The sequence below is a fragment of the Pithys albifrons genome, chromosome 23 (genome assembly GCF_047495875.1).
Source record: "Pithys albifrons albifrons isolate INPA30051 chromosome 23, PitAlb_v1, whole genome shotgun sequence".
In the NCBI taxonomy this organism is placed as follows: Eukaryota; Metazoa; Chordata; class Aves; order Passeriformes; family Thamnophilidae; genus Pithys; species Pithys albifrons.
Genome location: NC_092480.1, coordinates 6,282,656 through 6,298,436, shown reverse-complemented (window position 1 = coordinate 6,298,436; position 15,781 = coordinate 6,282,656). Strand labels below are relative to the sequence as shown.

General features: G+C 52.6%; 1 protein-coding gene across 2 annotated transcripts in view; it reads left to right on the top strand.

The window, feature by feature from the left end:
• The window catches only part of FLI1 (Fli-1 proto-oncogene, ETS transcription factor), a 119,622-nt gene that overhangs the window by 81,109 nt on the left and 22,732 nt on the right, over positions 1-15,781 (top strand). For both annotated transcript variants that reach the window (XM_071576191.1, XM_071576192.1), the window contains 2 exons: positions 1,666-1,869; positions 11,963-12,031. In XM_071576191.1, the coding sequence (XP_071432292.1) occupies positions 1,666-1,869; positions 11,963-12,031 (273 nt within the window). The remainder of the gene's footprint in view (positions 1-1,665; positions 1,870-11,962; positions 12,032-15,781) is intronic.

The following is a 15,781-nucleotide window of genomic DNA, read 5'->3' as shown; positions in this document are numbered from 1 at the left end:
TTCTCAGTGTCCAAAGCTGGTTGTGGGGACTTCATAGTGCACTTCTGAAGGGTGGGGGGACTCAGAGGACCCCGATGGCATTGCAGAGCCATTGCTGGGACAGGCAGCCCCTCTCAAAGGGATGGGTTGCCGTTGAGAAGCTTTTTTCAGAAGAAAAGTCCCAGTTAAATGTCACCAATGTTGTTCCCAAGCAGAAGAAGAAAATCCCCAGTTAAATGTCACCAGTGTTGTTCCCAAGCTGAAGAGCATTGAGTTCAGTTCTGGGCCCCCCAGCTCAGGAAAGAGATTGAGGGGCTGGAGCGGGGCCAGAGAAGAGCAACGAGGCTGGAGAAGGGACTGGATGTGGCTCTGAGTGTCCTCTGAAACACCTCCAGGGATGGAGAATCCAACATGTCTTGATCCAACCCTACTGTGATGACCAGCCCAGGGCACTCAGTGCCAGAGTGATCACAGTGGGGTTGGATCAAGGGTTGGGTTTGATAATCTGAGGTCTCTTCCAACCCAACTGAGAAGAGCAAGGAGGCTGGAGAAGGGACTGGAGCACAAGTGCTGTGGGGAGAGGCTGAGGGAGCTGGGGGTGTTGAGCCTGGAGAAGAGGAGGCTCAGAGGTGACCTCAGCACTGTCTGGAACTGCCTGAAGGGAAGTTGTGGCCAGCTGGGGGTTGGTCTCTTCTCCCAGGCACTCAGCAATAGGACAAGGGGGCACGATGGGCTCAAGCTCTGCCAGGGGAAATTGAAGATGGAGAGCAGAAAGAAATTCTTTGCAGAGAGAGTGCTCAGGGATTGGAATGGGCTGCCCAGAGAGGGGGTGGATTCCCCATCCCTGGAGGTTTTTCAGCTGAGCTTGGCCGTGGCACTGAGTGAGAATCCACCATGTCTTGATCCAACCACGTCTTGATCCAACCCCACTGTGATCACTGTGGCACTCTGTGCCCTGGGCTGGTGACCACAGTAGGGTTGGATCAAGGGTTGGATTGATGATCTTGGAGGTCTCTTCCAACTCAGCTGATTCTGTGATCTCTGGCTGTTGGACACACAGGCCACTGAAGCACCTTCAGAGGGCACTACCTGGGCTCCTCTGCAGTGCTGAGGTGCAAAGGAGGGTGTGGATGTCTCCAGAACTCTGCATGTGACAGGCCTTGCTTGGCCACCCCCTGAGTGAAGGGAAGTTGTGACCAGGTGGGGGTTGGTCTCTTCTCCCAGGCACTCAGCAATAGGACAAGGGGGCACGATGGACTCAAGCTCTGCCAGGGGAAACTGGAGAGGAGAAAGAAATTCTTTGCAGAGAGAGTGCTCAGGGATTGGAATGGGCTGCCCAGAGAGGGGGTGGATTCCCCATCCCTGGAGGTTTTTAAGGTGAGACTGGACGTGGCACTGAGTGCCATGATCTGGTAATCACTGTGAGGTTGGATCAAGGGTTGGACTTGATGATCTCAAAGGTCTCTTCCAACCCAGCTGATTCTGTGATTCTAAGAATAAGCTTTAGGCAGGTGGAAGACAGTGAAGAGACTCAATCCTGCCAGTTTGGCCACAGAGAGCTTGTTTATCCTCCACAACACCCTGGAATCAGTAAATTAAATATCTTTGCTTGTGGAAAGGGTGTTTAATGCTTTGTCTGGGAGGCCTGAGCCTTGTGTGTGACCACCCCCTGTGCTCTCCCCCCAGATCCCACCCTCTGGACACAGGAGCACGTGCGCCAGTGGCTGGAATGGGCCATCAAGGAGTATGGATTGATGGAGATCGACACCACCATCTTCCAGAACATGGATGGCAAAGAGCTCTGCAAGATGAACAAGGACGACTTCCTGCGAACCACCTCCCTCTACAACACAGAAGTTCTGCTGTCTCACCTCAGTTACCTCAGGGAAAGTAAGTGTTGCTCTGGGCCAGCCCTCTGGGGACATGTGGAGGAGAAAAGCTGCCCTGGGTGTTGGACCTCCAGGGTTCTTCCTGCAGGATGGAGAGGAGGGAGGGTGAGGGAAAATGAAGAGAAAGGCAGGCAGGGAGAGCAAACGTGGAAAGATGGAGGAAAAAGTGGCTTGGGAAGCAAAAATTTACTCAGATGGAGTTACTGGTGCTATCAGGGAGGTGAGGAACTGAGCAGGACTATGATGAGATTAGATAGTCCTACAGATAATAAAAACATCTGTGGGTATATGATAAAATAGATACATTTGCTGCAGAGATTAAACCAAACATTAACTGATGTGTCACAGGCAAATTATCCCTGAACTTTGCCGTTGGAAGGCTCTGCCCTTCCCCTGAGGCTTCTGGTAAAACCTTCAAAGCAGGACCCCCAGGTGGCCAGGCTGGAGATTTCCTGTGTTCCTGGACCCCAGGTTGGTTGGAAAGAGGAATAAATGCAAGAGGGATTCCCCAAATGTGAAGGTGCTGAAGCAGAGGTTGTGCAGAGGATCCAGGACTCACAGAAAAAGCTTGTGGAAGCTCTTTATTGCTCCTCCCTGTCCCACAGAGTGTGGGATGGATCCAACAGTCCTTTTTGCCGCATTAAACCCCAAAACAGGAGCTGTGAGGGCTCTGCTGAGCTGCTTCTGGAAAACCATTATCCCAGCAGCCCAGCCAGGAATGAACTCCTCATGGGTGGCACCAGCCCTTGAGGCTTGGAGTTTTAGAGTCAAACTTTTCCAAGACTTCTGTGCAGCCATGAGCATGTCCATGGCCCCTTAATGTCTGCTCTTCATCTCTGAGTGGAGCTAAAAGCATCTCCTTCCCTCACAAAGGTGTGCTAAGGATAAGTGTGCTGTGACGAGGCCACAGAGCTGGAGCTGAGTCCCACAGGCTGCACAATGTTTTCAAGTGAAACAGCTTTTGTAGGAGGATAATAATTCAAAGACTCAAAAATCAGGAGAAGGTGCCATAAATCAAGGTGGGAGAACAAAGTGAGAAAGAAAAACAGATATTTTCTCCACTAGACAATCCAAGTGGGTCTGTGTTGGGTCCAGTCCTGTTCAACATCTTTATTGATGATTTAGATGAGGGGATTGAGTCCATTGTCAGCAAGTTTGCTGATGACACCAAGTTGGGAGGGAGTGTCGACCTGCTGGAGGGCAGGAGGGCTCTGCAGAGGGACCTGGACAGGCTGGAGGGCAGGAGGGACCTGCAGAGGGATCTGGACAGGCTGGAGGGCAGGAGGGACCTGCAGAGGGACCTGGACAGGCTGGAGGGCAGGAGGGACCTGCAGAGGGATCTGGACGGACTGGAGGGCAGGAGGGCTCTGCAGAGGGACCTGGACAGGCTGGAGGGCAGGAGGGACCTGCAAAGGGACCTGGACAGGCTGGAGGGATGGGCTGATTCCAATAGGATGAAGTTCAACAAGGCCAAGTGCAGGTCCTGCCCTTTGGCCACAACAACCCCCTGCAGCAGCTCAGGGTGGGCACAGAGTGGCTGGAGAGGGACAGGGAGAAAGGGACCTGGGGGTTGGATTGACAGGAGGCTGAACATGAGCAGAGTGTGCCCAGGTGTGCCCAGGTGTGCCCAGGTGTGCCCAGGTGGCCAAGAAGGCCAATGGGATCCTGGCCAAGAAGGCCAATGGGATCCTGTCCCATATCAAAACTAGCGTGGCCAGCAGTGCCCAGGTGTGCCCAGGTGTGCCCAGGTGGCCAAGAAGGCCAATGGGATCCTGGCCTGGATCAGGAATAGCGTGGCCAGCAGGCCCAGAGCAGTGACCCTTCCCCTGGACTCAGCACTGGGGAGGCCACACCTTGAGTGTTGTGTTCAGTTCTGGGCCCCTCAGTTGAGGCAAGAGATTGAGGGGCTGGAGCGGGGCCAGAGAAGAGCAACGAGGCTGGAGAAGGGACTGGATGTGGCACTGAGTGTCCTCTGAAACACCTCCAGGGACAGAGAATCCAACATCTCTTGATCCAACCCCACTGTGATCACCAGCCCAGGGCACTCAGTGCCCTGGGCTGGTGATCACAGTGGGGTTGGATCAAGGGTTGATGATCTCCGAGGTCTCTTCCAACCCAAGTGAGAAGAGCAACGAGGCTGGAGAAGGGACTGGAGCACAAGTGCTGTGGGGAGAGGCTGAGGGAGCTGGGGGTGTTTAGCCTGGAGAAGAGGAGGCTCAGAGGTGACCTCAGCACTGTCTGGAAGTGCCTGAAGGGAAGTTGTGGCCAGGTGGGGGTTGGTCTCTTCTCCCAGGCACTCAGCAACAGGACAAGGGGGCACGATGGGCTCAAGCTCTGCCAGGGGAAATTGAAGTTGGAGAGCAGAAAGAAATTCTTTGCAGAGAGAGTGCTCAGGGATTGGAATGGGCTGCCCAGAGAGGGGGTGGATTCCCCATCCCTGGAGGTTTTTCAGCTGAGCTTGGCCGTGGCACTGAGTGCCATGATCTGGTAAAGGGACTGGAGTTGGACCAAGGGTTGGACTCGATGATCTCAGAGGGCTTTTCCAACCCAATCCATTCTAGGATTCTGTGACTCTATGAAAGGCAGCTGGAGATGTGTCCTCTGGCAAGGGCAGGGAAGAAGGGACACAGCATTTACTGAGGGTGTTCCTTCCAAGCTGCTCAGTGCTGGTCTCTCCCTGCCTAAAATCAGTGGGAGTTTCAGAGATTACAGTGGCACAAGAGTTACATCACACGTGGGTGCCTCTGTAAGCCCCACCTTTATTTTCTTTGAGAAGCTGAGCCAAGGAAATGATTCACAATAAATAAAAACTGTTGGATTTGAACAGTTTTTATCCCTCGTGGCTTCACAATAAAATAATTTCCCACCCGAAAGAACTGATGGATTTCATCCTGTTTCATCAGCAAAGAGCTGCTGGTTCACAAGGAATGTTTTAAGTCAGGTTTGCACCCAGGATGACACAATTTTGGGACAGGGAAGGCAGTTGTGTGAAGCTTCAGTCCAACCTGCTGACTTTGGCTGGGCAAGGAGGGCTTTGGAACCGGAAACGTTCCTGAATTCCCACCAGATAAACACTCCAGTGGGACACTTGAATTGTGTTATTGATAAGGGAGAGACAGAGTTCTGTGGTTTTAATCAAAGCTCCAGGTTCAGCTTGAAAGGCTTGGCAGGAGAGCTGATTCCTATTTCTTCAGCTCCACTTGGCACCTCCAGGGCACCCTCCCAGTGCCTGTGCCCTGATATTTGGGGTGTTCAAACACAGTATCAGAGGAATGACATCGTTGATCTCATGGCATAAGCCTGAAGACTGGGATTCAGGTTTCCCATCTGCTGCTGTCCCTTTGCTCAGGAACAAATCCCCAGTTGATTCCACCACTCTTTTGATACCTGAAGTCTGGTCACACTCTGGTCTCCATTCAGAGAAAAGAGACCTCAGGGCATGTTGACATTCAGGATTTCAGTCCCCTGGTTCCCACCTCGCCTTTAAAAGCCTGAAATAAGTTTCCACAGCTCCAATTCTAATATTATTTCACAGACAGAGTAGTGAGAGATTCACAGACTACTCTGAGGTGGAAGGGACCCCCAAGGATCATCGAGTCCAACTCTTCAGTCAATGGCCCACACAGGGGATTGAACCCATGACCTTGGCATTGTTACAGTCAAGTTTTAACCAACCTGAGACCCCCTGTGAGTTCTGAGCACCCCCAGGTTTGTCCATCACGTTGTCTTTGCAGCCTTGGCACAGCTCTCAGAAAATCCCTGATTTTCACCATGTTTTCCCTTATTGTTGTGATGTTTTTTTTAAGAGCAGGTGGAAGAGATACCTGAGGTCTGGGGTCCTCTCCCTCCTTCTGCTGCAGTGCCCTTTGGGATCAGGGGGGTATTTGGTGCCCTGGCAGTTCCCCCTTTAATCACAGAATCCCAGACTATTCTGAGCTGGAAGGGACCCACAAGGACCATCCAGTCCAACTCTTCAGTCAATGGCCCACACAGGGGATTGAACCCATGACCTTGTAATAACAACCAAGTTTTAACCAACTGAGCAATGAGCAGGAATAATCCTCTCCTCAGTTCCTCTGTGCCTCAGGATGGGCCCAAGTCCTCCTGCCTTCTCCTTGCTCTCACCCACTGGGATGGGAAGCCTGTGGAGCAGGGATTGTGCCTCCTGTGTCCCAGCAGAGCACGAGGGGACAGCTCCAGTGCTCAAGTGCTGCTGCAATAATTATCCCAAAAATATAATGTCCTGCCAGGGGAGTGCCTACAGTGATTTCTGTGCTATTAAGCCAGTGCTAAACCCCCCAGCAGCTTTCCTGGATTCAGGCAAATCCCTCCCTCCTTTTTCACAAGAAAGGAGAAAATTCCACCCTGGTCCATCCCCAGGTTTTCAGATTCCGAGCTCCTCTACCCAGGACGTCACATAAATGCTGTGGTTATTAAAGCAGCTCCTGCCTGTCTCCAGGAGCATTCCCTGCCTCCTCCAGGAGCATTCCCTGCCTCCTCCGGGAGCATTCCCTGCCTCCTCCAGGAGCATTCCCTTCCTCCAGGAGCATTCCCTGCCTCCTCCAGGAGCATTCCCTGCCTTTCTCCAGGAGCATTCCCTGCCTCCAGGAGGATTCCTTGCCTCCTCCAGGAGCATTCCCTGCTGCCTCCAGGAGCATTCCCTGCCTCCTCCGGGAGCATTCCCTGCCCCCAGGAGCATTCCCTGCCTTTCTCCAGGAGCATTCCCTGCCTCCGGGAACATTCCCTGCATTACTCCAGGAGCATTCCCTGCCACCTCCAGGAGCATTCCCTGCCTTTCTCCAGGAGCATTCCCTGCCTCCGGGAACATTCCCTGCCTCCAGGAGCATTCCCTGCCACCTCCAGGAGCATTCCCTGCCCCCAGGAGCATTCCCTGCCTCCTCCAGGAGCATTCCCTGCCTCCGGGAGCATTCCCTGCATTACTCCAGGAGCATTCCCTGCCTCCAGGAGCATTCCCTACCTCCAGGAGCATTCCCTTCCTCCAGGAGCATTCCCTACCTCCAGGAGCATTCCCTGCTGCCTCCAGGAGCATTCCCTGCCTCCTCCAGGAGCATTCCCTGCCTCCTCCGGGAGCATTCCCTGCCTCCAGGAGCATTCCCTGCCTCCTCCGGGAGCTTTCCCTGCCTCCTCCGGGAGCATTCCCTGCCTGCTCCCAGGAGCATTCCCTGCCACCTCCAGGAGCTTTCCCTGCCTCCTCCGGGAGCATTCCCTGCCTCCAGGAGCATTCCCTGCCTGCCTCCAGGAGCATTCCCTGCCCCCAGGAGCATTCCCTGCCCCGCAGCTGTTCCCTCCCCAGTGACGCCTTCTCCGGGAGCCGATTGTTTTCCCAGTCTGCCTTCCAGGGGGTGTTTAGTGCTGAGCCTCTGAGCTCGGTGTCACCGGGACATGGGGTTGGGGTGTTTCCCCCTTTAATTCTCCCCTTTTGGAAGGTTGGTTGTTCCAGAGCCACCAGCTCTGCTCCTGCTCAGGGTGGGGAATGTGTGATGGCAACAAACACAGGAGAATTTGGGGGATTGCAGCCCCACATCTGCCCAGCCCCTCTCTTGGGATGTTCATCCTCTCAGGGTGTAAAACTGGAGATGTGATGACAGTGACTCCTCGGCCTTGGGGTTTGTTTTCCAAGAAGCAAAGCTGCTCTGAACTTTGTGAGCCTCTTTCCCCTCCGGGCCAGGAGACTCCCTCAAAATGAGCTTCCTCAGAAGCTTTTCAACATTTCACCCTCCTGACCAGGGTGAAAACATCCTTGCACCTGCCTGTGAGCCTCATTTTGGCACATCTGAGCCCAGACTGAAAAGACAAACCAGTAACATCTGCAGGACCACAACAAAAGCTCAGTCTTGGAGACAGAAGGTTCAGGTGAGCTACTCAGTGTAGCCAAGAATAACCCAACAGCTCTCACAGCACCTTCAGTCTCCAGGCAGCACTTGGGGCTGGATCAGAACAGAGCAGTTGTTTCCTGTTTCCGTGGGCTATTGAAGCCATCAGGAATTCCAGCCTCTGATCTTTGGGAGATTTCACATTCAGACCCAGTTCTCCATCCTTTGGAGTCTCTCCAAACACCACAGGAGTTGTTTTTTTTTCAGGAATTACTGTCCATCCCCCCCAAACAATCCTCTTTCTTTACGTGTTTCTCCCATTTCTCTCCCCAGCCTCAGTTTTCCTTCTCCTTGTTTATCCCCACACGCCTTGGGACTCCAGACTGGATCTTTTCCCAACACATTCTGCCTGGTGAACCTTCTCCTGGGGAAGGGAGATTTAATGTTTCCCTGCTATGTTTGGGATGAAGATCAAAAGAAGGCTGAGCTGCCACCTCCCCCTGGTGCTGGGGTCGGTGTGGGGTGTGCAAATAAAAAGGGGAAAGAAGGAGACTGTGGTGAGCAACAGAAAACTGCCTGGTGGTTTCCAGCTATATATTAATGCCAAACCAAACTGTGCTGTTAAATGCAGCAGAACCTGGATTGGAGCAGGAGCTGTGGAGGGAAAGCCTTCAGCAAGTGAGGGGAAAAAAGGCTTTTTGATTAAATAGAGCCCAAGATTGTGAAATCAAGATGTTCCTGCAACTCAGAAGGATGAGCTGCCTTGTGAGAAGGGGGAAAATAATCCTCTCCTGCTCCAGTTTTCAGTCCTGGTCCATCTTCCTGTGTAATTAATGGAAGGGAAATACAAGAAAGGAAAAGGTGGGGGAACAATAAGATAAATGTTTATTATTAATTCCAGGAGAACAGCCCTGCAGTGTATTGATAACACCAGAAAGAGCTGATCTCACCCAAGGTGTCCCTGACCCAGTGAGGGGGAACAAGAACCCCAAAATTCATGTCAGCCCAAGCTTTGCCCAAGGAGCAAGGGAGGGAGCAGCCTGGCCTCTGTCTGTCTGTCTGTCTGTCTGTCTGCTCCCCTCTGTCCTGGGCCGTCTCCGGCTTTCTCTCTTTTCCTCCTTCCTTGAAACCCTTAATAGGAAACACATTTCCTTTTCTGTGGTGTTCCCACCAGAAACCTCAGACTGTCGGGCAAAGGTGAGAACTCGCAGCAATTAAACCGGGGGAGGTGCCGGCCCTTTCCAGCGGCTCGGGCTGCATTCTCAGCTTTCCGTAGCTGTAGGTTGGTGGTATCGCCTCGTTCAGCCCATTCATCACCCCCCCCTCCCCTCCTCGGTGCCACCAGGCATTTGCAGCCTATGCAGTCATAGCAAAGAGTGTTTCTGAATTCCCAGCACTCCCCTGTCTGGCAGGATTGCTTTAAATTCCCCCTGAAAGGAGAGGGTGGTGGGCAGGAGTTCCTCCACAGATGTTAAAGAAAGAAACGCCAAAGCCAAGAAACCATCTGATAAAAACATGAGTTTTGTGCACAAAGCTGTTTCAACTCCTGCAGCAGCAGCAGAAAAGCAGCAAAACCTCTTGGGCTGTCCCAGCTTTCCCAGCCAAGGTGCCCTTGGGATGCCTTTGAACTCTTCACCTCCCAGTTCATCACGTTATCCATCCTGGGCTTTGGAAACAGCTCACCTGGTGGAATCCATAGAATCCTAGAATGGATTGGGTTGGAAAAGACCTCTGAGATCATCAAGTCCAACCCTTGGGCCAACTCCAGTCCCTTTACCAGATCATGGCACTCAGTGCCATGGCCAAGCTCAGCTGAAAAACCTCCAGGGATGGGGAATCCACCCCCTCTCTGGGCAGCCCATTCCAATCCCTGAGCACTCTCTCTGCAAAGAATTTCTTTCTGCTCTCCAACTTCAATTTCCCCTGGCAGAGCTTGAGCCCATCGTGCCCCCTTGTCCTATTGCTGAGTGCCTGGGAGAAGAGACCAACCCCCAGCTGGCCACAACTTCCCTTCAGGCAGTTCCAGACAGTGCTGAGGTCACCTCTGAGCCTCCTCTTCTCCAGCCTGAACACCCCCAGCTCCCTCAGCCTCTCCCCACAGCACTTGTGCTCCAGTCCCTTCTCCAGCCTCGTTGCTCTTCTCACTTGGGTTGGAAGAGACCTCAGATTATCAAACCCAACCCTTGATCCAACCCCACTGGGATCACTCTGGCACTGAGTGCCCTGGGCTGGTCATCACAGTGGGGTTGGATCAAGACATGGTGGATTCTCTGTCCCTGGAGGTGTTTCAGAGGACACTCAGTGCCACATCCAGTCCCTTCTCCAGCCTCGTTGCTCTTCTCTGGCCCCGCTCCAGCCCCTCAATCTCTTGCCTCAACTGAGGGGCCCAGAACTGAACACAACACTCAAGGTGTGGCCTCCTCGGTGCAGAGTCCAGGGGAAGGGTCACTGCCCTGGGCCTGCTGGCCACGCTATTCTTGATCCAGGCCAGGATCCCATTGGCCTTCTTGGCCACCTGGGCACACCTGGGCACACCTGGGCACACCTGGGCACACCTGGGCACACTCTGCTCATCTTGAGCCTCCTGTCAATCCAAGCCCCAGGTCCCTTTCCCCCTGTCCCTCTCCAGCCCCTCTGTGCCCACCCTGAGCTGCTGCAGGGGGTTGTTGTGGCCAAAGGGCAGGACCTGCACTTGGCCTTGTTGAACTTCATCCCATTGGAATCAGCCCATCCCTCCAGGCTTTGCTTTCCAGCCCCTCCTGTGTAAACGCTGCCTTGTGCTCGTCTGTGGCTTTGTTTGCTTTGGGGAAGGAAAGGGTTCCGTGGGAGCAGAGGGCAGAGGGCAGCAGGATCCAGCACCTGCAGGGGCTCCCAGTGCTGGCAGCCCAACCTCAGCTCCCCCAGGAAAGGAGGACATGCTGTGGCTCCTCAGGGTTGAGAGAGGTCAGTGCAGTTTGGGATCCTGGGGATTAATGTGGAGACTTCAGGCAGTCTCAAGATGCCAATCTGGGCACTGTTTGGGATCCTGGAGATTAATGTGGAGACTTCAGGCAGTCTCAAGATGCCAATCTGGGCACTGTTTGGGATCCTGGAGATTAATGTGGAGACTTCAGGCAGTCTCAAGATGCCAATCTGGGCACTGCAGGCCCTGCAATGATGGTGTTCCTGGCCTTGCCAAGGATCTGGGATGCTCAGGGCCAGCACAGCACACCTGGAATTCTGTGTTGCTTGGGTGTTGGGTGTTGGTTCTGTACTGTTGGGTGGTGCTTTGGACTGAGCACCTTCCATGGAGCAGAATCTCCCTGAGCAGAGGAATGAAGAGCAGAAAGTGTCTGGAAAAGCACTTTCCCCAGCAGGATTGGTGCCTGCTGCAGTTCCCACCATCAGTCCCTACAAACAAGGACCTCTGCCTTGTCAGGGAAGTCACTGCCTCGTGCAGCAGAAACCTTTCCAAGGAACTGGAGGCAAGATGAGCTTAGAAGATTATGTAAGCACAAAAAACCAGAAGAAGCCTGAAATGTGTGTAATGTGCTGCCTTCTGAGAACTCACAGGGTCCCTTCCTCTATTTCCAGAAGAGCTTCCAGCAGAACCAACGCAAAATGCTCGGAAAACATCATTTCCACCTCAGACTGTGCAAAACAGAGACCCTTCCAATGGGTTCTTTTTTTTATGCTGCTTTTGTAGAGTTTTGTGCCACGTGGGGCTGGATGGAAAGGCCCCTCTGAACCCAAGCAAACCTTCAGAATCCCCAGACCTGAGAGATGCTGGAATGGCAGTGAGGTCTGTGCAGCTGCTGGCCCCAAACCAAGCATGTGACACTCTAAAAATGGCCAGGGCCTGACGGTGCAATTCGTGGCTTTTCTCCTCTGTGTTCCTCAAACAGCAAATTTCTCCCTCACAGCCAGAGAGAGCAAAGCTCTTTCCTTACCCTGTAATGCAATCAGTGCCACACTCATTTCTGGGGGCTCTGCTGGGATGGATAATATCCCTGGATAAATGGACTGTACAACCTCAGCTCTTAGACCAGTTTTCAGCAGGGGACATCAAGGGGCTCAGTGAGGGAGAAAAACACCTTTATTTTTTGCAAGCAGAGAAACAGCAGCTACCAAACTCTTAGAAGAATTTCTTAGAAAATATGTGCCTGATTGCTGAAAAATTTGGTCTTTAGCTCCCAGGAACAGCTTTTCCTCCCTGCTTCTGTGGTCCCCCCATGGCAGAGCACATTCAAGCTGCACTAACCCCTTTTCTTTGCCTTGCAGGTAGCTCACTGCTGGTCTACAACACTCCATCCCACACAGAACCTTCCTCACGTCTTGCCACCAAAGAAGGTCAGTGTTTTGCATATAAATGTCCTGCCTCCCTGTGCTCTCATGATTGGGTTCAAAACTGGACTTTTTGTGTAATTTTCTTGGCGTGAAAAATGTTCTTCTCTGCTCTGCCTGCACAGAATGGTTAAAATGGGATGATGGTGAAAATCACATCTCTGCTGGTCCAGGCAATGAAAGGTCTGGCATTGCCACACTTGGCTGTTGCTGAGCTGAGGAACTGATGGTGCATTTTCTGCTCTTGAAGTGGAACAGTTCAGCATCTCAGATATACAGCAGGGATTGAGACAGTTTCTCTCTGAGTTCACAGCTGAAAGGATAAAATCATCTCACAATAAATTCCATTTTACTGAGTGAAGGTCACTCAGATGTCCCAAAGCCACCCAGGAATCTGTCAGTTGGTTTCAGCTTCATTTGGAAGACCAAATGTATGTTTTTGACTCTTCTTTTTGGAACATTTTGCTTTCCTTTTTTCAAACAGCCACCTCAATATTTTACCTATTGGAAGTTCTGATGATGTAAAACTTAAAGTTTAAAAGTTAATAACACTCTTGAGGCTCCTTCAGGCTTTTGTTTGTGCATCCTTCACTCAGGTGTTTCAGGTTCCCTCTGCAGCTCCAGCCCTGCTCCTTTTCCTTAGTTTCAATGAAAAACTGGAATCTCAGTCAGGAGAAAGTCATGAGAGTTGGTGTGATGGGTGTGATCCCAGAATCCCAGGATGGGTTGGGTTGGAAGGGACCTTAAGGATCATCTCATTCCAACCCACTGCCATGGGCAGGGACACACATGGTGATGCACAAGCCTTGCCTACATAAACCAAGTCCCAGCTGAACTGAGAAAGGCCAAATGGGATGATAAAAGAACAGAAATCTGTTATTGTGCTCCCTAACTCACTGTGGAGGACTGGGAGCCTTGAGTTTGGGGATCTGGTCTTCCTTTGCCTTTGTGCAGCTGCAGGAACTCTGGGTTTGTTCCCTGCTCTGTGTTCAGCTCCTCATTGAAAAGTTTCTGTGAAAAACGTGCCCTCTCCTGTGTGCCCTGTGGGATACCCACCCAGAACCCTCTGCTCCTGTGCCCACACAGTTCCCTCAGACACCTCTGTGATTTTCTGCAGAACTTGGCTTTGTGATGAGCCCCAAGTTTGCATTTCAAAGAACGGTGGGCAAAGGCAGAAGTTCTTTTATTTCAGCAGCTGGACACACAACTCCTCCCATTTCCCTGCCAGGCTGCAGCAAACAGATCCCACATTTCACAGTGCCCTGCCCAGAGTGTGTGGCTGTCTCAGAGCCAGCCCTTCCTTCCCCTGGCACATCATGCCCAACATCTGTCTTGGACCCTGCACATGCCACCAGTGCTGGTTTTGCCAGCGGCTCCTTTTGTCCAGGCTGAGAATGCCCCCTTGGGCTGGGTGTTCCCTGGCACTCTGTTCCCCAGCTGATAAATCTGGGACATGCCAGAGGCAAAGCCCTTCAGGCTCTGCTGGCACTGCTTTGCCACTGACAGTATTTAGGATTAAGAAGAGCTAGGCCTGCTCAAATGTGACTAAATCATAGAATAGAATCACAGAATGGATTGGGTTGGAAAAGACCTCAAAGATCATCAAGTCCAACCCTTGGGGCAACTCCAGTCCCTTTACCAGATCATGGCACTCAGTGCCACGGCCAAGCTCAGCTGAAAAACCTCCAGGGATGGGGAATCCACCCCCTCTCTGGGCAGCCCATTCCAATCCCTGAGCACTCTCTCTGCAAAGAATTTCTTTCTGCTCTTCAACTTCAATTTCCCCTGGCAGAGCTTGAGCCCACCGTGTCCCCTTGTCCTATTGTTGAGTGCCTGGGAGAAGAGACCAACCCCCACCTGGCCAGAACTTCCCTTCAGGGAGTTCCAGACAGTGCTGAGGTCACCTCTGAGCCTCCTCTTCTCCAGCCTGAACACCCCCAGCTCCCTCAGCCTCTCCCCACAGCACTTGTGCTCCAGTCCCTTCTCCAGCCTCGTTGCTCTTCTCTGGACCCGCTCCAGCCCCTCAATCTCTTTCCTCAACTGAGGGGCCCAGAACTGAACACAACACTCAAGGTGTGGCCTCCCCAGTGCTGGGTCCAGGGGAAGGGTCACTGCCCTGGGCCTGCTGGCCACGCTAGTTTTGATCCAGGCCAGGATCCCATTGGCCTTCTTGGCCACCTGGGCACACCTGGGCACACCTGGGCACACTCTGCTCACATTCAACCTCCTGTCAATCCAGCCCTCAGGTCCCTTTCCCCCTGTCCCTCTCCAGCCACTCTGTGCCCACCCTGAGCTGCTGCAGGGGGTTGTTGTGGCCAAAGGGCAGGACCTGCACTTGGCCTTGTTGAACTTCATCCCATTGGAATCAGCCCATCCCTCCAGCCTGTCCAGGTCCCTCTGCAGGTCCCTCCTGCCCTCCAGCCTGTCCAGGTCCCTCTGCAGGTCCCTCCTGCCCTCCAGCCTGTCCAGGTCCCTCTGCAGGTCCCTCCTGCCCTCCAGCCTGTCCAGGTCCCTCTGCAGAGCCCTCCTGCCCTCCAGCCTGTCCAGGTCCCTCTGCAGGTCCCTCCTGCCCTCCAGCCTGTCCAGGTCCCTCTGCAGAGCCCTCCTGCCCTCCAGCCTGTCCAGGTCCCTCTGCAGGTCCCTCCTGCCCTCCAGCCTGTCCAGGTCCCTCTGCAGAGCCCTCCTGCCCTCCAGCCTGTCCAGGTCCCTCTGCAGAGCCCTCCTGCCCTCCAGCAGGTCGACACTCCCTCCCAACTTGGTGCCACCAGCAAATTTGCTGATGGTGGACTCAAAGCACACACATGTTCTGCCACAATTTCCCCCTAAACACACCCCCAACCCTCTGCTCTTTCAGTCTCAGGCCAGGGGGTTGCTAAAAATAAAGAGAAGAAACCACGATTAAAAAAAAATATTATTATTAAATAGAAATGCTCTGCCTAAAATTGCACTTCTCTGAATTTCTTAAACCTTTTATCTTTGTGTCTCGGGCCTCGAGTCAGTGAGGCAGAGAGGGATTTGAGGGGAAAACTGTTCCTCCCCCTCCACTTTTACTGGCCTTGAGGGTGTCCCTTTAGTGCAGCCCACAGAGCTTTGGGTTCATTTCTGTCAGCCTGGTGTTCCCAACTTCACCTGGTACTTTCATCATGTGGCAATAAAGCACCAAGCACCCCCCTGGGACAGCCAAATAAAAATTAAGGACTGCCCAGAACTGTTGAAATCCCATCTCTTCCTCTCCCATTCCTGCCTGCAACACACACATTTCTTCATCATTCAAGGATAAACCGACCCACTTCAACCCACTGGAGCTGTTCATGCTCCAAGTGTTATGGGAGGAATGTCAGGATGAGAGGCAGGAGAACGTGACAGGCTGACAGAGAAGGAATTGGGGGAGCAGAATGAACTGTCTCATCCAACATCACAGAAGAAACTCGTGATGAACATGAAACTGGGCTTGGAATTCCTTAGTCTTGCTCTAGTCCAACAAGGTTTTCCTGCCTTCCTTTGAAGGCTTTTTAATGGGCTCATGTCAGGGTGATGCTGTTATTTTTGGAAAACAGAATTCAGGTTCAAAATCATGACTGTTTTAGAAGTGAACTTCTGAAAAGATTAAACATTTTTCTTCGTGTTGATGCATCTTGAATCTTCTAACCCTGGAAATGCTTCTTCTCTTTATGCCTGTGAATAAAAACAGGCACATTTTTCCAACCACCTTCCCTTGAGGATTCCAGAGCAGGAGGATGTGATGAAACAGCAGAG